The 26,407-nt window shown below is 36.4% G+C and overlaps 2 protein-coding genes and 1 long non-coding RNA gene across 3 annotated transcripts in view; 2 read left to right on the forward strand and 1 right to left on the reverse strand.

Annotated features, from left to right (window-relative positions):
• Positions 1-99: 99 nt before the first annotated feature.
• On the forward strand, positions 100-15,640 carry LOC121473256. Its single transcript, XR_005983124.1, has 3 exons — positions 100-321; positions 1,016-1,095; positions 14,861-15,640. It is a non-coding gene; the product is annotated as an uncharacterized LOC121473256 (long non-coding RNA).
• Positions 5,313-26,407, reverse strand: part of PPAT (phosphoribosyl pyrophosphate amidotransferase) — a 36,509-nt gene continuing 15,414 nt past the window's right edge. Inside the window, exons 2-11 of the mRNA XM_041725342.1 lie at positions 16,518-16,584; positions 15,700-15,906; positions 13,400-13,512; positions 13,157-13,302; positions 12,541-12,613; positions 11,885-12,036; positions 11,348-11,475; positions 10,017-10,238; positions 8,814-8,934; positions 5,313-7,725 (exon numbers count right to left, since the gene is read on the reverse strand). Of these exons, the coding sequence (XP_041581276.1) occupies positions 7,529-7,725; positions 8,814-8,934; positions 10,017-10,238; positions 11,348-11,475; positions 11,885-12,036; positions 12,541-12,613; positions 13,157-13,302; positions 13,400-13,512; positions 15,700-15,906; positions 16,518-16,584 (1,426 nt within the window). The 3' untranslated portion in view covers positions 5,313-7,528. The remainder of the gene's footprint in view (positions 7,726-8,813; positions 8,935-10,016; positions 10,239-11,347; positions 11,476-11,884; positions 12,037-12,540; positions 12,614-13,156; positions 13,303-13,399; positions 13,513-15,699; positions 15,907-16,517; positions 16,585-26,407) is intronic.
• PAICS (phosphoribosylaminoimidazole carboxylase and phosphoribosylaminoimidazolesuccinocarboxamide synthase) overlaps positions 18,171-26,407 on the forward strand; it is a 55,104-nt gene continuing 46,867 nt past the window's right edge. Inside the window, exons 1-3 of the mRNA XM_041725343.1 lie at positions 18,171-18,567; positions 24,863-25,297; positions 26,298-26,387. Of these exons, the coding sequence (XP_041581277.1) occupies positions 18,186-18,567; positions 24,863-25,297; positions 26,298-26,387 (907 nt within the window). The 5' untranslated portion in view covers positions 18,171-18,185. The remainder of the gene's footprint in view (positions 18,568-24,862; positions 25,298-26,297; positions 26,388-26,407) is intronic.

Below are 26,407 nucleotides of genomic sequence, written 5' to 3' on the forward strand. Positions count from 1 at the left end.
GCGCTCTTGCGTAGTGTTTGCGTCGCCGCGGTGACGTCAGCTCGCGCGATCCGCGGCAGCCACCGTGCCCCGCCCCCTCCCGAGGGGACAGAGCGGGCGTGCGAGGAGGGCTGGCCGTGTTTTCGCTCCAGGCACCTGTTGGGGTCACGCTGGGCTCGTGACAGCGTTTGCAAAGACTGTGGAGCTGCCCAGCTTGGTGTCGTGCCCTTTCATACTTGCCAAGATACTTTAATTCAGAGCCGCAGTCTCTCCTTGTCCGCGAAGTGGAGAGAAAGACACTGTCTAGGATTGTGAAGGAAGAGGAAATAGTGAACTACCACAGTAGGTGGATTTTTTTAAAAGCTTTTTTTTTTTTTTTAAAGATTTACTTATTTATTCATGATAGACATAGAGAGGAGAGGAGAGAGAGGCAGAGACACAGGCAGCGGGAGAAGCAGGCCCCATGCAGGGAGCCTGATGCGGGACTCGATCCCGGGTCTCCAGGGTCACGCCCTGGGCTGAAGGCGGCGCTAAACCGTTGAGCCACCCAGGGATCCCCAATAGTGTTATTTTAAAGGTACTCTGCAACAGCACAGAGGAAATGATCAGGTTTTTACTTTTTTTTTGCTGAAGGACTGAGGAAACAGCCCAGTATTGACACCTATATATGAAAAGTCATGGGACATCCTCCTGTCCTTAGGTATCAGTGGCAAGAAACCAGCATTAATCCAAGCAAAGAGATAGCTACATCGGCTGGTGGCAGTTTCACCCGGATGTACCACAGGCTACTTAAACTATCATCTTTTTTCTGGAGGCAAGGGTTCCCCAAACATGTTTCTGTATTTGAGAATGACACCACCCACCATCCACCTTGCTGGTAGAGAAACCTAGATGCCACTGCCCCACCACACACACCAATTTTTCTTTACCCCCCTCTAGCCAATTAGACCCTAGGTCTCCAGTCCCCAATCTCAAAGTCTAGCTGATTACATCAAAATCACCCGTGGTGATGTTAACCTGATTCCTGTCTCCACAGGTTCTGAACTAGTTTTCTACTGAGGGGCATACAATCTGCATTTTAAAAATGTTCTTGGGGCACCTGGGTGGCTCAGTCAGGTAAGTGTCTGCCTTTGACTAAGGTCATAACTCAGGTGTCTGGATTGAATCCCTGAGTCCAGCTCCCTGCTCCGTGGGGAGTCTGCTTTTCCCACTGCCTCTCCTCCTTACTGATGCATGAGTCTCTGTCTCTCAAAAATTTTTATTTTTTTAATATTTATTTATTCATGAGAGACACGGGGAGAGAGAGAGAGAGAGAGAGAGAGAGAGAGGAGCAGAGACACAGGCAGAGGGAGAAGCAGGCCCCATGCAGGGCACCCGACATGGGACTCGATCCCGGGTCTCCAGGATCAGGCCCCAGGCTGAAGGCTGCACCGAACCGCTGAGCCACCTGGGCTGCCCATAAAAATTTTTTTTAAAAATGCTCTCGTCTTCATTTCCACAACTGCTACCTTAGTTCAGGTCCTATTGGTCAACTTTTCCCTAAAGCTTATCCAGTCTGGCTCAGCTTCAACTCTAAATTGCTGCCAGAGTGAAGGGTTTTTTTTTGTTTGTTTGTTTGTTTGAAGATTTTATTTAGTTATTCATGAGAGAGAGAGAGAGAGGCAGAGACACGGGCAGAGGGAGCAGGCTCCATGCAGGGAGCCCGATGTGGGACTCGACCCCACGTCTCCAGGATCATACCCTGGGCTGAAGGCGGCGCTAAACCGCTGAGCCACCCAGGGATCCCCAAGACACCATTTTTATCTGGTAATCCAGAGTGATCATTCTAAAACATACACCAGATTAATCATAGCATTCTCCGGCTTACAATCTCCTTCAGTGGTCCCTCATTGCCTACATGACATTCAGACTTTTTACCAAGGTAGACAAGATGCTTCATTATCTTTAGAACCCTCTGTCACAGTGGACCACTGCTTCCCTACCCCTCACATTCGTCATACCTTGTCCTGGAAGCTACAGCTATGAGGAGACCCTAGTAAAACTTCTGAGCATACCAAACCTTCATCAAATTTCCACACTTGTGTTCTGGCTGGATCTCAGGCCGAATTACCTTTTCTTCTTCCCATGTCTGCTTGATGAACATTTACCCCCTCTTATGAAAACACAGCTTAAATATCACCTCCTTGAAGCCTTTGTTCAAGCCTTTTAATAGAATTTACCCATCCTCTTCCACCATCCCATGAACCTAGCATACTATTGGGAGGGACACTCTGCCATGGCCCTTAATGTCTTTGTGAATTCTTGCTAGGTATACCCAAAACAAAAGGTTTTGATTGGTCTTTATTCAGGTCATTTCTCAGGGTTTTGGGGGGTGACAGATCTTTAGAGCTGAGTTAATGTCTTTCCCTAGGAGCAGGCTTGCTTCCATTTACTTTAAAAGGAAATCCCCCCAACTCAGTATTCCTTTCCTGTAACACAACCCACTGCATGGGCAGACATCCATCTCTGCCTGACTCCCCGTCTCCTCAATGGGAGTTGGGGAGCATGGGAAACTGACAAATGAAGCTCTGGCCACTGCTTTTGTCATGAGTAGTAGATTTCTGTGATCCAGAATGTGTCTACTACCATGGAACAGTAACAGATTAGCGTATTAGCTTTTCAGTAGGCTACAAACGTAGGTCATTCCCCCACGGTGACTTATACTTCTCATAGAACCTAACAGCGGCATGATTTCTAAGTTTGACTTCTTATACTAATTAGTTAAGTACTTTGAAAGCAGAGTTGCACATCTTATGACCAGAATTTTGCAGATCCCTTGAACATTTATTGGTGCTAATTTCACTGCTTCTCTTCACTTAATCCCCCACACCTTTAGCTGTCATTTGTTTTAGAAATAAAAATGATTTGAAGCTCAATTTGAGTATTCTTGACCCTACCTCCAACATGTGGGCTTCCCATCCACCAATTAACTGAGGAACAGCCAGTTGGAAGAAATGCAGAGCATGGAGCTACCATGCTCTTCAAGCATACCATTCACTTCAAATCTCCGTGTCACCACCCAGGAAGCTCTACAGATTCTAGCCTTCTGAGTTTTTATCTTAGGCTTAATGATGAGGGATCGATTGAGTGAATTATTGGCCATTATCTGTTGATTCAACCTGTAGCTCTTCTCCCCTCCCTGAAAGTCAGGGACGTGGTGCAGAAAATTCAACCCCTAATCACACGTGAGTTCCCCTGGCAACTAGCCCCTGTTCTTAGGTGTTTTCAGAAAGTCATCTCATTAATATAAACAGGTGTGGTTGAAAGGAGTTTGTTAGGAATATCAAGACACTTTTATTAGAGGAAAACCAAAAAACACTCAAATACAGAGAACAAATGGTTACCAGAGGGGTGGTGGTGGGGTGGGGGATGAATGAAATAGGTGAAGAGGATTAAGGAGGGCCCTTATCCTAATGAGCACTGAGTAATATATGAAACTGTTGAATCACTATGTTGTACACCTGCAACTAATAGCACTGTGTGTTGACTATACTGGAATTTTTTAAAAAACACCTTTACTGCTCTTACCGCTTAGGAAATACCAAAGACTTTAGAATATCTGGGCTAGAAATAAGACAAAGACCAAATATATATACATATATATTTTAAGATTTTTATTTATTGAGAGACCCAGGGAGAGAGGCAGAGACACAGGCAGAGGGAGAAGCAGGCTCCATGCAGGAAGCTCCATCCTGGGTCTGTCTCCAGGATCACGCCCTAGGCCAAAGGCAGGCACTAAACTGCTGAGCCACCCAAGGATCCCCTCCTTGTGGGCCTCTTTTGTGCAGTCATTTTCCATTTTGTCACAGTACAAGGAATTCAGTATTATGGGAGATCCTAAGGACTTCCAAAAAAGTTTAAGAAGCATTGGTTCCTTCCATCTAACAACGTATCAGCTATATTAAAATCTATGCACACAAAAAAGTGCATTTACATTGCATACTGTAGCTTAGTCTAAAATGTCTAAGGGGCACGCAGCTTTTCCTGAGAGGCTTGGATTTTCGTTTTGACTTAAGAATCACGAAGGCAATTTTCCCTTAGGAGTTGACCAGGCTCTATTTGATATCCAAAGAAAGAAGGCATGAGAAGTCATGCCCTGTGGCAAGACTTTCAGAGGCAAGAACATAAATGCATATATTATATTTTGTTTTAAGTTGGGACTTGGTATGTTTATTTTTTAAAATAGCTATAGTTTAGAACAGTTTTAGGTTCACAACAAAATTGAGCATAACTACAGAGTTCTTACAAACCCCTGCCCACACATATGCACAGTCTCCTCCATTAACAACATGACCAGAACTTTGCAGTACATTTGTTTCAACTGAAAAATCTACATGGACATATCATTATCATCCAAAGTCTATAATTTACATTAAGGTTTACTCCTCTTGGTGTTGTACACTATGTGTTTTAACAAATACATAATGACATGTATACACCATTATAGTTATCACACAGAGTAGTTTCACTGTCCTAAAATTCCTCTGTGCCCCTCCTATTCATCCCTTCCTCCCCGCCAACCCCTGGCAACCTCTGACGTCTCCAGTTTTGTCTTTTCCAGAATGGCATATAGTTGGACTCACAGAGTATGTAGCTTTCACAGATTGTTTCTTTCACTTGATAATATACATTGAAGTTCCCTCTGTGTCTTTCAATGGTTTAATAGCTCATTTCTTTTTATGACTGAATATTATGTCTGGATGTACCACTGTTAATTGATTTACCTACTTTAAATTGATTAAAAAAATTTCTGGGGCACCTGGGTGGCTCAGTGGTTGAGCGTCTGCCTTTGGCTCAGGTTGTAATCCCGGGGTCCTGGGATAGAGTCCCACATCGGGATCCCTGCAGGGAGCCTGCTTCTCCCTCTGCTTATGTCTCTGTCTCTGTGTCTCTCATGAATAAATAAAATCTTAAATAAATTCCCCTAACACACACACATTTTAGAAATCAAAGCCACCTCTTCTGTGACACTCCCTATTCCTACTAGTATTTCTGCAGAACTTACTACTATTATACTGCTTACTTAGCATTACATCTCAAATAACTTAATGTGTCCTTTCTACTCAGCCAGGAGTTTTGCTCTGTTCATAAGCAATGGCCTATTTATTGAAATGTCTGGATCAGAGAAATAAGATCTGACTAGTTGGTGCCAAGAATGGAGCCTAGATGTAACTATTACTGTGCTATTCATCATAATGGACTAACTAAAGGTCATTATTTAAAAAAAAAAAAAAAAGCACACACATTTAAATATACCTATTACATATATTTGTCACCAACGCATCACAATGAAGTCACAAAAAAAGTAGGCTTACTTTAATTCACAACAGTATAGATCCTGTGAAAACACATTTTTCATCTTTGTGATTTTCAATATTCTGCTTCTTTTAATTTAAAGCAGTTTAACAACATTTGAGATTAAATGTAAAAACCTGTAATTTCATTCAGACTTTAGAAACTTGGGAAATAAAAGGTCATGATGGAGAAACATTAAGAAATTTGTAGAATTACCAAACTCACAATACCACATTCCTTTATAAAAGCATCTCAATAAAACAAAAAACAATGGGAGACAAAAAGTATGGAAAACACAGAAGTCAAATAAGAGATTTTGGTTTAGTACTTTCCCTGAGTCTCTTGTTTTTACAATTCAAATACAAGTGAGGCCAATTCAAAATTGACTCACAGGTCTTGCCTCCTCCACGCTGATATGAGGAATACATTTAAGACAAGAGGCTATACACTCAAATGGTCCCAGGGCTGTATTCAAATGCCAATTTGCTTATGTCACTGCTACAAGGTTATCTGAACTGCTGCTGCCTGCTGCACATGGGCGTAAAGAGCTGTCAAGATTTTATCTTGGCCTGCCATAATATAACATGTGAGACTTATACCAAATGAAGACAGAAGATTTAAAATATTAATAAATATTAATTTTCTAAATGGATTTGGACACTATGTACATCAAATTAAGGTAACTTAATAACACAGAAACAAACACTTTTATGTTTTAAAAAATCTTACATGAACAGGAATTGGGGTAAGTCATTTTACAATTTTAAATCTCAGATGTTATATAAGAAAACATTTTTAAAAAACTCTGTCTGTTAAATCCCAATAAAACAAAGTAGAAAAAGGTGGTAAGGTGATGCTTAGAATTAGATGGGCATACTAATTCCAAAATAGTTGTCACCTTGATTCCTAAACAAAATTGGCCCCTACAAATGTTTTTACTTGATTATTTAATCACAAGTATGTATATATATTTATACATATATGTATATATTTTTGCAAATGATCAAGCACTTCATTAAAAGAAAATATAATAAGGATAAAAGGGTTGTTAGAATCTAAAAATTTATTTTTACTTCAAATGTACTAGGTTACTTGCTGGACTTATACGGGTACTAAGTAGTATGAATCATACTTTATAGTCAAATGTAGGAAAACACCTTCCACAGACATGTTTTTACAATAATTCTTGGGACATCTCAAAGACAGGTGGCAAAGCACTGCTAAACTGTATGTCTCCCTTCATCATAATGAAATCTCAATTTCAGAATAACAGCCAACATTTCAAAAACTAAAAATCATGCACTATCTTAAAACTGAGGGGTGAAACGATGGCTCTAACCACCAAAAGTATGACACTTTTTCATATTCCTATTAATTATTTAGTCTTGTAATGTAAGTACCCCATTGCACAGGCGGGAAAAGTGAGGCACAAAAAGGCATATATTTGTTGTTCTTGTTTTAAGATTTGTTAGAGAAGCCAAGATCAAAACCACACAGAACTCCAAGAGTCTGACACTTTTGGGATATAATGGATTCAAGGTTTGCATGAAATGTTATATTTAACTCATGTCCTGTTTGCATCACACCATCTTAGTCCAACCTCTTATAAACTCTTTAAAGCGTGGAACTGGCAAATGCCACTTATCCCCTATCTTCTCTGACGGGGTGAAAAAGGCTAACCAAGGCTTGTATATTAAAAATAAAGAACAAAAAAACAAAAGAAACACCAATGTTGTAGTATTACATACTATTAGAAAAGTTCAATTATGAAAATAGTCCACAACTGAATTTCAGTAACTTTCAAGAAACATTCCACAAAATTCTCTTCTCTAAGAATCTGTGGGAACGTAATAGTGCCTGGCAATCCTCACTGTAAAACAAAAATTTACTTATTCTTTGCATTGTTGTTGCTGATGTGAAATTAAATGTCTATGATTTCAGAACCGGTAGCCTCAAAGTACTAAATTACTAAATAAAACTGAAAGGATCATCCAAATTCCTAGATAACACCAAAATATTTACCTAGGATTGTTAACGAAAGCATAGCACTTTGGTACTCTTTTCAGAAAAGAAATCAAAACTTTTAAAGGTAAACATAAGCATGTGGCATTTTACATGGTTTCAAGGGAGTAACAGTAAATTGAGAGGGTGTCAACCACCACTAAAACTTCTTGACCAACTCTTTATCTTGAAAAATCATATCTGACCCTACCAGCTACCATTCCAATTCCACAGGGTATTTTCCAGTGAGACAAGCTGTACAATGACCATTCTTTTCAAAGCATTCCAGACCATTCCCATTCTCTTGAATCATAATATCCTGCTTTTCCACTTTTTGTTTTTTAAACTTTATCCCTTCTTGTACAGATGAAACCAGTCCTCCCACTGACAGATATATAACACTGTTTGCTCCTATAAGGAGAAAGAGAGAAAAAGGAAAAGATCATTACACTTCCTTTGAAAAGGATGATCTGCCTCAAAAGATAGCAGTTACAAACAGAAAAACTCAAGCCAGGATAAAAATTTCTCCTTTAGCTTCTTTAGAAAGAGGATGGTGGAGGGAGTAAGCAGTAAAAACTCTGGGCCTTTATCATTTTTTTAAAATATGAAATTGGAATTAAGGGAGAATAGAATTTAAAATAACAGCGAAGGTTTCAAACATGGAATGAATTCAGAAGGCTTCAGGAGTAATTCTCTTGATTACAAAAAATAGACTTTGAAGTCAGGAAAATCTGGGTACAAATTTAAGTTCAAGGTCACTTACTTTTCCCAAGGCTAATTTTTCTTCTATAAGGGAAACATAGCCTAACTGCAGAGTATCTGTGATATTATAATAATATAGGTATCTTCCTGGCACAGAGTAAGTGTTCACAATAAGGTATCAATTGGGTGATATTCAAAATATTTAAGTGGTAAGGCATAGGCATGTCAAAAGAAACACAAGCCATAATCAACCAGTGTCGAGGTACCAAGGTACACTGGCTAAACATCTGTGTGACATTTAAATAGTTTATCTCATCTAATTTGAAAACAAATGTCTTATCCAGGATAACCTAGATCACCAAGTCTGCTGACTTCATTATTAAAAATAACCCTACACTAAAAAAAAAAATATATATATATATATAACCCTACACTAGTTTTCACTTTTCAATTTGTACCCACATCCAAACTATTTTATTACAATCTGTGGTAAAGTTTTTGTTTTTCTTGGAATCTAATCTTTGGAAGGCTTTAACTGATATGCCTACAGTTCTCTCTACCTGGAAAGCCTTTCTTCCTTTCACCTGACCTTGGCCTACGTCTCTAATATAACACTTACCCTGGTGTCTACAGACACCAGGCACTCTCATTATTCAGAATACTGTTGAATATCTGCTCAACATGTCATACAACACATATTTTTAACAAATACTGGACATTTTTTTATTACAACTGTAAAGACTGATAAGCTTTGGATTTTCTCTGTTAATAAAGTTTACAGAAACTTTAATACCTACCCAGATATTTTGCAAGATGTTCAAATTCAGGTTTATTGGCAATAAGCTCTTCTTTTGTTGGTATGTTTATTCCCATAAAGCATGGATATCTAACTGGTGGTGAAGCCACTCTAATGTGTACCTTAGAGAAAAATCATTTCACACATTACTTTCACATTCATTTTAAGAATAATTGTGCAAGGGGCACCTGGGTGGCTCAATTGGTTAGGAAGGAGTCCAACTCATGATTTTTTTTTTTTTTCCAACTCTTGATTTTGGCTCAGGTCTGATCTCAGGGTTGTCAGCCCCAAATCAGGTTCCACACTTAGCTTAAGACTCCCTCACACACACACTCTATCTCTCAAAAATGAAAAATAAAAATCTAAGAATTCTAAGGAGATTATCGTAATCATGAAAATAGTCATTAACAAGCTGGAAACTCATAATCACAATTACCTTTAAAAAAAAAAAAGATTTATTTTAGAGAGAGAGGGGGCACATGAGCACAGGAGCAGGAGGAGCAAAAAGAGAGTCCCAAGCAGACTCCACACTGAGCACAGAACCCAACACAGAGCTTGGTCTCATGACCCTGAGACTATGACCTGAGTGGAAACCAAGAGTCAGACTCTGTCTGAACTTACTGCATCACCCAGGCGTCCCTCATAATCCTAATTATCTGTAAGGCTTTCTAGAAAGACTGTCACTGCTTTCCATGCCACTTTCTCCTACAAGAGATTTTATTTTTTAATCCATTCAACTATTGTAAATGATATCTCACTTCTGTAATTTGAATTACTGAGATATTTAGAGTTAGCATAAGCTTTGAGATTTAAAAACGTAACCCAGTGTGGCAAATGTATTGCAACAGGATTTGTTCTGCATCTTCAAAAAGAGAAATGCTCTAAAAACAAAAAGCATTCTATTTTGTGGATTTAGTTTTTAAAAATAATTTTATAGGGGCAGCCCGGGTGGCTCAGCAGTTTAGCACTGCCTTCGGCACAGGGCGTGATCCTGGAGACCTGGGATCGAGTCCCACATTGGGTTCCCTGCATGGAGCCTGCTTCTCCCTCTGCCTGTATCTCTGCCTCTCTCTCTCTCTCTCTCTCTCTCTGTCTCTATGAATAAAATCTTTAAAAAAATAAAAAAAATAAATTGCGATTTTTATGCCAGTATCATATTATTAATTATTGATGCTTTAGGATAGGTATATTTAATATTACTTACCTCTTTTGCACCAGATTCTTTGAGCAATTTTATTATGGGCGAGATGGTATTGCCTCGTACAATTGAATCATCTACAAGAACAATTCTTTTGCCTTTAAAGTTGTCCGACAATACTCCAAATTTTTTTGCAACACCAAGTTGTCTTAACCTCATGTTTGGTTGAATGAAGGTTCTTCCTACATACCGGTTTTTACATAGCACTTCCACATATGGAAGCCCACACTAATAGACAAGAAATAAAAGGACAATGAGCTGCATTAAATAGAGAACTCTAGGTTCCTATTTTCTCTAGGTCATGCTTCCATTATAACATATAAGCAAACATTTTAAATTGCTATTCTGAAGTCTCCAACAACAGATTACAGTTTTCTTTCACTATTGAAACTGCAGAGAAAAAAAGGCAAAAAGGAAAATCATCCAAGGTAATATACTCAGTGGGAAAACCAATTCCTTTTGCCAGAAGTTACAAAGCTTCTCTCTTAAACAAATATTTCTCTGTCTTGGAAGAGAATACTAAACATGTGAAGACATGACAAATAATAAATCACTGTCAGAAAAATTCACAGCAACTAAAAATTATCAGCAAAAAATGAATTAAACCCATAATGCAAAGGATATGCTTTTTGAGGGCACAGGACGTGATTTACCCATCTTCCAATGTAACACTAATCTAAAATGTATGCATATTTTTCTTTTAAAAACTAATAAACTTTTCAACATACTGAATGCTGAGTAGGACACCCCAAGATCACTATAGTTATGTAATCTAAGTGCTTATGAAAAATGAAATTAAGCATAGTACTAAAAACATTACATAAAAAAAGAATTATAAAAGGTGTGCCTGGGTGGCGCAGTCAACCAATGGGCATTTGATCTCAGCTCAGGTCTTAATCTCAGGGTTGTGAATTCATGCCCCATGGTAAGCTCCACACTGGGCATGGAGCCCACTTAAAATAAATAAATAAATTTTAAAACATTACACAAAATGAATATAAATGGCTTTATTATCACCCATACTAAATACGGCACAGATATACCTGTGGTTACTAAGGGCACTTCATGAAATAGATTTTAATAATAAGTAAATATTACCACTAAATTATATATATTCAGGATGTTATCTTTTTAAATGAAGGGGATCATGCTGCTAATCTTTGGGTGGACTCCACTAAAACAGCACCACTGAATGAAAAGGCTGGAAAAGTAACTCTTGTAAAGGATCCAACATTTTCTTTTTCCTTGTCATATATTGATAAGTTTCTTGTTATATATACAAGGATTTCTAACGTCAGTGCTACAAGAACATTTCCCTGCATGTCAAGAGAAAATACCTTTCCTGCATAACCAAGAGCAGCAGGTGTAGCAGATTCCGGAACAGTGCTAACCAAATCTGCATCCACAGGTGCTTCAATTGCCAGCTGCTGACCACAACGATACCTTACTGTGTAAACCATTTGGTCTGGAATGTTTGGAAAAGGAAATGGATTATTTTTACTTAACATGATATTATTATTCTAAGAAAATTAGCTTGTTAGATCACTATACACTGAGTATAAAAAGTAAAGTAAAACATATAAAACAACTAAAGTAATAAAGTGGGGGGCATTCACTATTCCAAAAAAACCCCAAACCAAACCAAAAAAAAACTGGCCTTAATACACATCTGAAATCATATTCTTTACTCCTAAAAGGAAAACAAAATTTAGGACTCAAATGAATGCAAATATAGTGACCATCTGACTTGTAGGTTTAGTCCCATATCCACAACATATACAATGTGCCTCCAAAGAGGTAAGCCTTTAAACCAAGACTGCCACATTTTAGTGAGATAAATGACACATATAAACAGTTAAAGATATTTTATTTACCTTCAAATATACTATCTGGTCTTGCAAAATAAACATATTCAAAGATACAAAAAGCCATCGGGTTTCCTTCAGACCTTGGTATAATATCAAGAGTTTGGACACTACGTTTTGTTATTTCCACAATTTCTCCAGGCAAGACTTCACGGTAGTATCTTGGGAAACAGTGTTAAAGAAAGAAGACTTAACTACGAAGTACACACAGAGTCCCTTCCCTTATAAAGGAAAAGTGATTCAGTTTAAGAGATAGCTTAATAAACAAGTAATATTCCTCCAGCAATAAATCTAGTATGTATATATATTACCCCTAAATTCTAATTCTGAGTAAAAAAAAAAGCCCTAAGTTTTACTGAGTTTTAGTAGAAGTTAAAGAGAACATTTTTATTCTTGCTTAAATTTTTTGATCATAACTACTCCTTCTGGAGGACATCTTCCTTTCTAAAATATGTCTCATGGTATTGTGAAAACAAGATGCCAGTTTCAGAATTAGAAGGTATCACTGGAGTATTAAAAGTCAGTGCAACTGCTAAATACAATGTACAAAAGAAACTGTATTTATAGATTTGTCTTCTTACAGACAACAGAAAGAAAATTTTTATGTAAAAAATTTTTTTTACTGATGTGGAAAAAGTAAATATGTTGAGTGAAACAAAACTTACTTTGCGCCAATTGATAAAAAGCTACAAGATTCTGAAGATACCACCCATCCTTCTGTTTCTGAAGACTTTTTCTCTGTAAATCACAAGGCAATATAGTTAAAGGATTCAAGAAATTTTACAAGAGACTACCTGTTTCAAAGAACAGTTAACACAAAATAAATTTTAAAAAAATTCTATGACTTTAAGAGCATATGGATCTAACTACCTAGAATTTAAATAAGTTTGAAAAGAAAAAAAGCCATTGATCTTCATTTGACTCGAGCCAAGATAAAATTGATACCAAAATTTTTTCAAAATCTGATTTTACAGCTCAAATAGACATCAAATAAGTCAAAAAGAAAATCACTGACGTCATACTATGATCAAATGAAAAAGCTGATCAAAGGATATGAATAGGTAATTCAGACAAGACAAAACAGGAATGTCTCATTAAATTTTTTAAAATGGCTCATACTAAAGGAAATGTACCTTAAAAACTCTCATATTTTTCTTTTTTACTTAGTTCCTTCTCATTCATAAGCTTCCTTTATCTAATGAATTGAGGGTGTGCCAACAGTAGGACAATGACATGGAAAAGCACTATGAAATTATATTTCTTCTGAAGCGTATTTATTACCTTTATCATTTATATCAGATACAGGAATAAGACTTCCAATGCATAGAGGACGATTTCCATAAGGATCTCGTACTGCATAAATAACATCTCTGTGCATTATAAGCAGGGAGTATGCTGTGGGTGCTTCCTTCATTAAGTTCTTAATCCTAGAATTAAATAATTGAATGAATAATTTCAGTTATAAACACATGCAAGGCAGCGCTCGTTACCAGAGCTGTGAGATTAACCTAGTTTTACAATTACCTTGCTACCCAATCTGGGGTACCATCTTGTTCCTGAGGAGGTGTATATGCCAGTAACTGGGTAATCATTTCGCTATCAGAACTTGTTGACAAACCAATACCATGCCGCAGAAGCTATTAAGAATGGAGAAAAGTGTAATCATTAGAGGGAAAGCTCCACCTGACCCTTCTACACCCAACAGCCCACCATTATACAAAGAAGTCAGGTATTGTGTGAATTTTCAGTTATGAAAATCCTGCACTCTACTAATGATGTGTATATAGTAATGGAGAATCACTGCTGGAGGCAATGGGAAGAAGTTTCTGAAGATTTTGTGATTTTCTTTTTTTTAAAAGATTTTATTTATTTATATGAAAGACAATGAGAGAGCACAAGCAGGGGGAAAGGCAGAAGGAGAGGGAGAAGCAGGCTCCCCGCTAAGCAGGGAGCCCTATGTGGGGCTCGATGCCAGGACCCTGGGATCATGACCTGAGCTAAAAAGGCAGACGCTTACCTGACTGAGCCCCTCTCTGAAGGTTTTTAAGCAAGGAAAAAGTGTTCTAGGAAGCATATAGAATAGCTTTTGAAAACTAAGTTTGAAGGAACGTAGACCTGCAATAAAGGTGGGGGGTAGTAGAGAAGGCACAAGAATTTGGAATTGTGATTCTACCATTTTAAGCCCTTGACAATCCTAATAGGACACATTCCCTTAAAAGTAGCACGCTACAGTGGGGTCTCTCAAGCCAGGTTTATCGGTGGTAGTGCTGGTGGCTACCCACCTCCACTGATCATCACTTATAGAACAGAGGAAAGGAACTAGCCATACTGAACAATTAAACACATAAGAATGTAATAAAATTGGTTGAGCACTCTCCTGATGATTTTAAGGTTCTGAGCAAGACTGCCCAGGATAAGAACATCCCCATTAAGATGTACAGGCTGAGTTTAAACTCATACTATAGAACATTTTTAGTAAACAGCTAAATACGTAGAAGTAAAATCCAGCATCTAGGTAAGGGGTTATTTCTACAAAGAATGAGCTAGGTATTGTTCAGAATTGAACTTTTAATGGTTACTCTAAGTGTCATCACTTGTTTGTGTTTTTTTTTTTGTTTTTTTTAGTAATTTTCACTTCATGTTTATACTTTTTCTGATTGTATAAATTAAAAAATTCTCTTTTCACTTGGGGGAAGAAACAGATTTCAATATCATTATAATACCAGAGCCTAAGAAAAGGGCAGAAGAAAGCTCTGGGAAATAACTAAAGCTAGAATTGAAAATAAAAGAATAATGAGTGGTATGGAAGCATGGTTCTAAAATATATTTTCACCCACTAAAATTCACCATTGTTTGACTTCTGTCACTACTTATCCCATATAAAATGCCTGGTTCTAGAATGCTAAGGAGATAATTGTGTGTGTATGTGTGGTAGAACCATCCTGTTAATGAATACCACCTGAGATTTTTTTTTTTATTTGCAAGGTTACCAGATCAAGATTATCAGAATCCAGTGAACCAAAAGAAATTTGGCATCAATAAATGAATGGCAAGAATGGAAAATTAAGCTATCAGAAATATAAAGATACGAAGTAATTAAAAAAAAAAAAGATGACATGATGACAAATAAAGGTATAGGCACAAAGTAACACAGAATGCTCCAAATAACATACTATGAACAAAAGAGAACATAATTAAACTCTTTTGCCCTTCCCAAGTGGTTTCCTATAATTGTTTCCAAATTATTTTTTCTTGTATTTGTTATCTTCAAGTTCATATATTCCATTTTCTTCTTATGCTTTGAACATAAGGACAAAGCTGAAGGGTTACAAAGAGTCAATAAACCCTAAGTTTTTTGTTTCTTTTATTTTTTTATTTATCTATTCATGAGAGGCACAAAGAGGCAGAGACACACACAGATAGAGGGAGAACCAGGCTCCCTGCAGGGAGCCCAACATGGGACTTGATCCTGGGACTCCAGGATCACACCCTGAGCTGAAGGCAGACGCTCAACCGCTGAGCCACCCAGGCATCCCAAATTCTTCTAACGACAACCATAAATTAACTTTTCCAAATCTCCAAAGCAGTACATGAGAATCACCTTATGCAGCCTGACCACCCTTCCAACCCCAGACTCTGGGGTGGTATTTTAGAGTCTGTAATTTTAACAAATACTTCAGGTAATTCTAACACAGTTGTCCTTTGTTATGTAACGAAGGTGTTATGTAACAGGTGGCAACAATTAGAAAATATCCTGCACCAAGATCCCCGAAAAATTCATTTCATTAATTTATCCTAATGAAAAAATGCACTTAAAAACTTACCTTTTTCCTTAATTGAGCAGCATTTACCAATTCACCATTATGTGCCACAGCTATTTTCCCATGAAGTGTTTCAACAACAAAGGGCTGACAATTTTCTAATTCACAGTTTCCTGTAGTGGCGTATCTTGTGTGTCCGATTCCAAGGTTTGAAATATATAATTTCTTCAAATTGTCTTGAGTAAAGACATGATTTACAAGACCCATTCCCTTGCAAAGTCAAAGTAAAAACTCATCTTAGAAAAAAAAAAACACAACAGACTTGTGGCCCTAGTGAGTAAAGGCATTTATAAGCTTCTGCTCAGGCAATCCCAAATTAGACAATGCACTTCACTTAATTCCCTTGTGCTCCAAATTCTAGTCTTAAATAAAGACTAACCTAATTTTAAAAACCATAAAACCTCTTTTTGGGAAAAAATTTGGGGTGAAATTCACATAACATATAATTAACCATTTTAAGGTAAACAATTCAATAGCATTTAATACATTCATAATGTTGAAGTGCTTGTTTTATGAGATACTTTTCATTAAAACATTGAAGAACAGATGTACTAAACAATACAATTTGTCAAATATAATCAATTGCATTTTAAAAATTCAAAGCATGTTAAAATATTTAAGTAACTGGCCTGTTTCAAGGAGTCAGTCTAGCAAACTATCGGGTGAAAAGAAATGCACTCTTATATGACAAACTGAAATGGCTGATCCAGAGTATGACTTTTATATGCATATTATTCAAATTTCCTTCCCCCACCAACAAACTAGTTATCATCTAGCTATTGTTATCGTTATTATTGACATTTCATTATGTTCAAATATACCTTGTGTGTTTTGAATGTTGGTACTGAATTCCCATCGCTGGTCACAATACCAGCACTCTCCTGACCCCTGTGAATATAAAAAGGCATCAACTGTTAAATTTAAATTTACCACACTGATAAGCTTCTTTATGAAGCATTACTTTTCTCAAGAGCCACCAGGAGGTGACAACACATTACATGCTAGTGCTACTTCTATTCATGATGATAGGACTAGCAATACCAGCAGATAATATTGAGTTCTAACTAACATGCCAGGCACTGTCCTAAGCATTTACACGAATGATCTAACTTATTACACTCTCACAACAATCTTTTGAAATAGATACTATGATTGTTATTCCCATTTTACAGATAAGGACACTAAAGAAACAGAAGTTAAGTAACTTGCCAAATGTCAAACAGAAAGTGGTAGCATAGCCAGGATGAGAACATAATCTGAGGCTAGAGAACTTGAGCTTCTGATACTATGTGACCTCTAAATGAAGTTGAGTATGTAGATAAAAATGTAAATCTCCAAATAAATTAGCAGGTAAAATGCTTAGTTGTGGGTACTAGAATCATGAACAAAATTCATTTATTTTTGAGGTTTTTGCTTTGCTTTTCTGCACTTACCACTTTTTTTTCCCCAACAAGTATCTATCACTTTAGTTACCACACACACACAAATAAATGCTGCTTCTAAAAACCCTAAGCTGATCAGGTACTTGTAACTCATGTCCTATGTCAGTATTTTTAGGTGACGATATAGAGAAGAAAGCAAAAGCTAAGTTAGAGGTAGCATAACATACAATATGACTTCAGGGGGTCTGTACTACTGTGGAGTATCAAGTGATAAAATAAAGGTTCTAAATGTTCCACAATTTTTAGTAGTTCCGAACAAATGCTACAAATATTAAATGTTTATTAGCAAATTTTTGTTCCAAAGTATATCAGGGTAGAAATAAAAAGTAAACCTCTAATATATGTATATATGCATTAAAATTGATATACTGACTTATTTGGCAAACTGGATCTTTTTCTAAATTACACACTGTAGTTGTTTTTTGGGCATTTTAATAAGAAAAACTACATTAAGTATACCAGCAAAGCAAAAATCTAAAAAAATTATAAATTTACTAAATTATCAATACATTATATAAATATGCATAACACTATACACCCTACACATTTGAATCATTTGTGACCTAGGATTTCTTTAGTGAAATGATGTGCTCATTTCACTATTTCACTTTACTGTTAACCTATGCTAGAAGACAAAATGATTTATATTAGAGGGGGGAAAAAAATCAATGTTAGCTATAAATCTTAGGGCAGAAAGAACCTCTGCTAACCACTTCTAAATTAATTTCTAAAAAATCAACAATCTTTGGTAAACTAGAGTAAATTATGTAAGAAAAGAAATTTAAAAACGGTTTTCCCTCCTGTTCATCTCAAGGTAATTTTCCCTTAAGCTGAAATGAAAAACGTTAGGAATCATTTAGGTCTAGGCTTCTTTAATCACAAAGCCTGCTTATTTGGCAGTTTCTCAAGTTACTCCCCTCAGGCAGCTTGAGCCAGTTAAACTAGATCTTTTCAGCTCTTTGGAGCTTATTGACAACCAGCCGTCTGGTTTCCTAGGAAACAAAACCTTGGCTAGAAATAGTGAATCATTTCCAGGTCACTTTCAACATGGAGAGTGGAGCAGGAAAGCACTGGACTGAAGAAGAGGTTAAAGCTTTGCTCAGTGTCTGGGCAGAAAAAAATATACGAAAACAACTTTATGGAACACTAAGAAATAAAGGAATATTTATTTACATTGCTAAAAGGCTGCAAGCACTAGGAGTATACAGAGATTGGAAACAGTGCCGGGCAAAGTACAAAAATCTCAAATATGAATACAGAACAGTTAAATATGCTCATAACTCTGGAGACAGCTCTAAAACTATGAAGTTCTTCCATGATTTGGATGCGATCCTGCAGTATGAACCTGCCACACAATTAACAGAGGAAGATGCAAATGGCAGGTGCCAGGCAACGCTGAGCCAAAGTACAGCTTCAGAGACCACTGAAGGTAAAAAAGAAAAAGTAGCATTATTTTGTTTTTACCTAACAAACTATAAGAGTACAGGATTTCTGAGTCCATATGATAAAACATAGTCTGGAATATCATGTTGAGAAAAACAACTGGCCTGTTACGCTATTTTGCACAAGGTAAAATTTTTTAAAAGATTAAATACCTCCACTTTTTAAATTTGTGATACTGAAAAACACATTAAAATAACATTAACCACTTAAAAAAGATAATAGCATTAACCACTAATGCCAACTGCTCCTTAAGCATGCCTGGTATGTTTTTTGGAAAATGGATTGGGTTTTGAAAATATTTTAGATTTAAAAAAATTTTTAAGAGTGGCAAAAGGAAAAAAACCAATACATTTCTCCACTGTTACTTCTCCACATCTCCAAACAAGACAGAACTTTCTGCTCTGTATTTATGTTCCCATTTTCTTAATTTATCAATAAAAGCACTGAAATAGTAGGAACTAATAAATTCTTCATTACTCATTTGGAAGAAAGCTCCATTTTAACAATAAGCAAAACAAAAACAGATTGGCTAGATTAAATGATTTATGATTAAATGATTCAGATATTAAAATAAGGTTCTTGACCTGCTGTGTTGTTAAGCCTGAACTATTTACATAGAATTTGCTAGGTCTGTATCACTAATGTATCACTAGGGAAAGCTGGAAAAACAGTGGCAATAAGGAGATTTTTTCCATAGCCAAAGTCTTTACAGATGCTATTTTAAGAACAGAGTTGTTCAATTCAAAATCTCTGAATACCTACTGCCTGCAAAGTGCTGAGCTATATGCTCATGCAGTCAGTGATGTGTAACCTCAGAAAGGAGGACACAATGAATAAATGTAACAGCCAGAAGAAAATGGTTACAGTGGTAGAATAAAGATACCAAATGAGAAAGGGAAGTAACATGACAGAAGTTAAAGCTCGGTTAATTAGGTTAATGAGGTTACTCTGAACTTCGAGTTTATAAAGCTCAATAATAAATCATTTGGTAAAAAATCCACTCCACTTAACATACTCCCTTTACATTTCTGATACCAAATTCTGAGGAAGCTTTGCAGTTATTGTCAAGTTAAATAGCAGTAACATTATTTTATTCAATTAATCATCCTGCACTCTCCATTATTTGAATGCTTTTAATATTGATTAATAAGTAAATCACACAGCTTCTGAAAAGCTTTGGTTTTAACCATAGGTTGGTATTGGTATAATGAAGATGTGGGTGCTCTGTCTTCACTTTTTTTTTTGCCACTTTTGTGTCTCTGTGTCACCTTCACTCCTCCCCCCTCCTACCCACCCCCGTGCACATCTGTTTCTGTCTTTCTCGTCTGTGTCTGTCTATTCTCCACTTAACAGGATTTCCTTCTAATTTAGATACCCCCTTGGCTCCAAATTCCCCATTTTCACTTATAAGCAGAGGGCCCATAATTACCACTTAACCTTAGGGTATGTTTAAGGTATCTCAAACCCCAAATTCTAAAACTATACTCTTCCTTCATTCAGGACTGATCCTCCTACAAATTACTTCTACCTTACTATCACTGTATGTCCAATCACTTACAGAAACATTTGAGATGCCTTTGACCTTTGGTCAGTCACTAAGTCCTCAAAAAAAAAAAAAAAAATCTACTGACATGTTTCATAAGTTTTTCTCTGTTCCATTCTCATTACCACTATGCAGAACTTCATCTATCACATGTAATGTAAGATAACCTCTTAACTGGTCTCCCTACTTTTCAGTCCCTTCCCACAGATCATCCACAATGCCACTGGTTGTTGTTCTTTAAACTTTTTAAATTACACAATTATAAGCACATTAGCATTCTGTTTACTTTTTTTTATTTTTTTAAAGAATTTATTTATTCATTCATGAGAGACACATACACACACACAGAGGCAGAGACACAGGCAGAGGGAGAAGCAGGCCCCCTGCAGGGAGCCCGATGTGGGACTCATCCATTTGGGACTCCATCCCGGGGCCTCCAGGATCATGCCCCGGGCCAAAGGCGGCGCTAAACCGCTGAGCCACCTGGGCTGCCCCATTCTGTTTACTATACCCAGAATTCATTATAATTCAGGATTAAATATACTTAATGATTCCATAATTTTTAAGTGAGTGCATATCAAAGTTTATTTTGGCCCCCTAGAGAAATGTGCTACAATCAATACCTTTTGTCCATATTTAACATTACTACTTTAGGAGAGACTATCAGAAGTTCAGTTATTGGTCAGAAAGGGTATGATTACTTTCAAACACTTAAAAAAAACACCTGCTTTCCAAAAGAATTGTTTTTTATTAATAGTGAGACTGTCCCTTTTATAGAAGAACCTTGTCATATCAGATCATAGGGAGGGGTTAAACTGGGAGAGAGACTTTCCTAATTTAACAAATAATAAAGTGTGCTAATTCAGTAACTTTTATTTTGCATTTGTCTAATTACTAGTGATATGGAACAGTTTTCTATATATTTTACAAAAAACTGTTCATGTCAACTGAGGTCTTAGAAATTGCATGATCCCTTTTGCCTTACAATTTTGGTTGATTTTTATTTGACCTATAGAATCCAAGTTTTTAATGCAATCAAACAGTCTTTTCTAAGGCTTAGAAAGCGCTCCTTTCTCCAGGTCTGATTCATTTATAATGTCTTCTGGTTTTTCTATGGCGGAACCAGCAAAATTTTTATTGGTGTATGATAAACTGAAGAAGGGAAGAAAATGAATGTGCCTTTTCCACTGTTGGGATCAACCTCATGCAAGTGGTAAGGACAGAGGATCTGGTTCCCTCCGTTAGGCAGCAGGTAGTCTGACTAAGCCTTGGCAAAGAACTCAAATACAAACTCTTAAGAGACTTCATGTTCTGGAAATTATAATCATACTCAACCTCAGAATACCTTTGACCTACTGCTGCCGCAGAATCATTCCTTCGGTGACCAAATTTCCACTCTATTTCCCTCCTCTTACTTGATACAGATGCAGAGATAATGAGTTAAGAGTTTCAGTTTAAAACCTCCAGCACATGCATGAGGCTCCTTCATATAATTTTGGGATCAATCTAAGAAAAAATTACACCTGAAACAGCTGGGAAGAGAGCTTTTCTTTTTTACTCTGACCTGTATGTTTAGCATCGGCTATTTTCAACAAACATAAAACTAGGAGAAAAACAAACAAACAAACATAAAAGTAGGCCCTAAATCAGATAATAGAATAGCAAACTCTCCCCTCTTTCCTTATTGTTCTCCTCATGAAGCTCACATGTTAAATTAACCAGGTATATCATATTTTCTTTTTTTTATATATTTTCTTAAAGAGAATTCTTAAATAAAAATTCTTATGTAACTACAGACTTTCATTTTCCATATTCCCATCTACATGCCATTTGAAAACAGTAGTACCTCCCTTATTTTTCATGTTCTTCTATTTTAAAATAGAAATCCCTAATATAATCTTTAAGATGACAAACATTCCTTTTCTTGTTTTTTTAAGATTTTTTTTTTATTTATTCAGAGAGAGAGAAGAGGAAGAGAGAGAGAGAGAGAGAGAGAGAGAGAGAGAGAGGCAGATACACAAGCAGAGGGAGAAGCAGTCTCCACGAAGGGAGCCTGACGAGGGACTCGGATCCTGGGTCTCCAGGATCACACCCCGGGCTGCAGGTGGCGCTAAACTGCTGTGCCACCAGGGCTGCCCCTTTTCTTACTTTTTAATGGAATGCCTCCAAATAGTGAATTGTAATTTTAAATATTCATGCCATTGAAATCATAACTAATATTTGCTCTCCTAATGTAAAGTAAAAGAATGGTATTTGTTACTCAGTAAAACAATATTGAAAAAACATGGGAATGATAGATGAATAACTCTCTGATTCAGAAAGTTACAAAAAAGTAATCAAAACCTACTTAACTACCCTATCTCATGATCAGTTTCAGCCTCGTTATAATTATGATTCATCTTCACATGTGCCAACTGAATCCAAAATTCTATATGCTGGGTTCCTTTGAAAGATATATTTTAGTTTTTCCTATTACCCTCCTCATTTGATTACTTTAAAAGTAGTCTGTGCCTCATTTTATAAAAAATAAAACCAGGAGATCAAGGGAGGGCCATTTTCATTTTTCAAGGTTGGCATGGTTCTTTTAAATGGCACATTCCTTGGTCCATTTAAGCATAACTTAGATAAATTTCTGGAAAGTTTAGTATGTACCAATTAGCTAATTATAAAAGATACATATAAATTTTAGCTATTTGACCATATACCAATTAAAGAAGATTTTCTGATTATCTCCTTATGAAACCTCTGTTTTACATTGATTGCTACTATCATTTATCAAGTGCCTGTTATGTTTTTTTTTTAAATCTTTTTTTTTTTAATTTTTATTTATTTATGATAGTCACAGAGAGAGAGAGAGAGGCAGTGACACAGGCAGAGGGAGAAGCAGGCTCCATGCACCAGGAGCCCGACATGGGATTCGATCCCAGGTCTCCAGGATCGCGCCCTGGGCCAAAGGCAGGCGCTAAATCGCTGCGCCACCCAGGGATCCCTTGTGCCTGTTATGTTAAAGTACCTAAAGCACAAAATAATGAAGACACTCACTTTTTTTTTTTTTTTTTTTTAAGAGAGAGCATGAGCATGGAGGAGGGGTCAGGAGGGGCAGAGACAGAGATAGACAGAGAGAGAATCTTAAGCAGGCTCCATGTTCAGCACAGAGCCCAGCCCAGGACTTGATCTCATGATCCTGAGATCATAGTATGAGCCAAAATCAAAAATCAGAAACTTAACTGAACTACCCAGGCACCCCAAGAAAAATCTTCATTTATTTTTTTATTTTTATTTTTTTAAATGAATACAAACCACAATCATCTCTAGAAACATAAAATTAGCAAATAAATCTAGTGGAAGTTCAAAATTAACCATGTGAATGGAAGAAATTAAATTTTTCCGTATTATAAATACATATTTAAACTATTTTATACCGTTTTATTACAATCTATGTTTAACACAAATTTATAATCCTTCATATGATCAAATTCAGTTCAAGCTATTAGCATTCTCATTCATATTAATTCAATTTTTATCTTCCTTAGAACTTATTCTAAAAGGAATTCTGTTCTCTTTCTAGGTAAAATGTCAGTTACATTAGAAGATAAGGAAGATATCTCAGGAAATCCTTTACTTTTGGTTTCTCATATCAGACCAATGGAACTAGGTACAGTACTGTGGATCAAAAAATACAATGAAACTGATCAAATTCCAAATTGGAAAGTTAGGTTGGTTTCTGAGAAAATGGCTGATTTTCCAGATAAAAACAATTAGGATTATCTTGTTTCCCCCCACCACCACCACTTTTTTTTTTTTACCAGTCTATACTAAAATAATAATAATAATAATGATTTATTTAAAATAAATGATTTCTTTAACAAAATGTAAACTGCCTGTATTATTGGCCTTCAAATTCCCAACCTTTATTCTTTAAACATAATAGGGAATACAGTGGTCAAAATTATATATAATAGGTGCTTAATATTTAATGAACATGTCACTTTAGCACTCCTGAGGTCTAATACAAACAACTCTACAACTGAAAGTAAATAATATCAAATCAATGAGGTCAGGGATGGTTTTATTCACCCAGTAAGAGTCCAAACAAATCACCATTTTGCTTCTAAATTTTTACTGAAGGTTGTTAATCCAAGTGGAAAAATAATGTGCCTCTTCCAACCCTTTACTCGTGAATAGTTTTGGTTCTCAGCCATGACTGCCCATTAGAACCACAAACTGGGGATGCAAGGTGGGGGGTAATAGCAAAGTAGTGATTTACAAAAGCTCCCCAGCAGATACTGATATGTATCCAATGGAAATCACTAAATTAAGAGGAGATAAATTGCTCCCACCTATCCTATCACAAAACAAAAAACAAATAAAAATTAGCCTTAATGAGCCATTTTCTAATTGTATTGCTTTCTACAAATAATACAAAATTACTCAACATTCACTATATACTGATATACATACCACATATCAAAGGAATGGGATGAAGAGTAAGAGAAATATAGAGAAAAAAGATGATCAAAATGTGACTAATTAAAAACACAACTTTTTTAAGGCCAGTCACTGTCGTGGTAAGAAATAGATTCAGGTTCTGTATTTCATTTCCTCATTAGTTTCAGAGAAAAGCTAAGGTTTTCCATCTCCCATGGAGAAAATTTCCTTCCTTACTAAGGTTGCATCCAATTACTTATCTTATGTATGTAACCTATATATGTATCTCTTTCCTCCCCACCTGATACAGGTAACTCCACATCAATTATGGAACCCCCTAATAATCCAACTTTTATTCCAACCATAGCAAATGAAGGAGGAAAACACTGGACTGTGCCAGAAGTTAGGGCTCTAATTGGCATCTGGTCTGATATAAATATACAACAACAACTGGAAGGAACAGTGAGAAATAAAAGGATATTTGAACAAATTGCTGCCAAGCTTCAGAAATCTGGAATAGAGAGAGACTGGAAACAGTGCAGAACAAAGTACAAAAACTTAAAACATGAATACAAGACTGTAAGAATGGCTCAAGACCAAGGCATAACTAAGAGTATGAAATTTTTTACTGAGTTGGATGCTATTCTGGGATACAATAAAAGAGAAAAATCACAAGAACACGAATTCCAAGATGAAGAACAAGCCACACGATGTGCCAATGTAAAAACAGAAGAGAAACAGTCAGGTAGGAAGGCAAAGAAAAGTAACCTGAACATTAGGCCAAATCCTATAAAAATGTTAGTAACCCAAAAACGTGAATATAGTTTAAGTTAAATAGGTTTCACTAAATACTATTCAACAAGCTAATTATTGAATTTATCATGAACAATTTAATGTATATTCAATCTCTTCCAGAACCCAGACAATAGTACAAAGTCATACATAAGGATGAAATAAAATTGGATTTCCACAAGCTTAAAAATAGACCAATTTTAGTAAAGTAAAACTGCAACTCTAAATGGCAGAAGTTAAAACAAGTTTTCATATTAATTGTGGTTAAATTGTGAGTGAACAGAAAAAGAGCATTAAAGAACTTAGAAAAAAAAACATGAGAATGACTTTGAAGTCTAAGTTCTTCTGGGACACTTCATAAAGTTCTTTAATAAAAAGTTTAACACAAAGGACTGAGATACATTACACACAAAGATAGGACAGCATGACATAAATGAGTTCTAGACCAGGAGTCAGGAAATCAAAGTTCTAGCTCAGTCTTTCTGGAATCTTGAACCAGGTGTCTCCTCTAGACTTGACAAAATGTTCTTAGAGACCTCTACTAACCATAAAGTTTCTAGATATTAATATCTGCCATAAACAATGCAGTCCTAATTCTTAGAGTATGAATAGGTATCTAGGGGAAATGGAGGCAATGAGAGAGGACTGAGAAATGGTGGCAAGAAGGCCTGAAATATTTTGCTGGTGGAGAAGAAACTGGTCTGCTTGAGAACTATCCACTTATCCCATTGAAATTAAAATGACAACCACAGTATTCAGCATGAGGTTTACTTTAGTGGAGCTTGATCTCAGGACCCTGACCTGAGCCAAAGGCAGATAGATGCTTAACTGACTGAGCCACCCAGGCACCCCCATCACGCTCACTTTAAAAGAGAAAATAACATATTAGAGTTTAAAACACTATGCTGAAGGTGAATAAAACCAAACCACCATCTATCCCACTATATTCACAGTCATTGCTGGAGATGCAGCAGAAGATGACTTTGTCAGTGATATATCAGAAGACCTAAGAGACAGAGATGTAAAACAAAGTCCTGGTACAGGTAAAATAATATTTTTTTGG

This window comes from Vulpes lagopus, chromosome 12 (assembly GCF_018345385.1).
Source record: "Vulpes lagopus strain Blue_001 chromosome 12, ASM1834538v1, whole genome shotgun sequence".
Classification (NCBI taxonomy): domain Eukaryota; kingdom Metazoa; phylum Chordata; class Mammalia; order Carnivora; family Canidae; genus Vulpes; species Vulpes lagopus.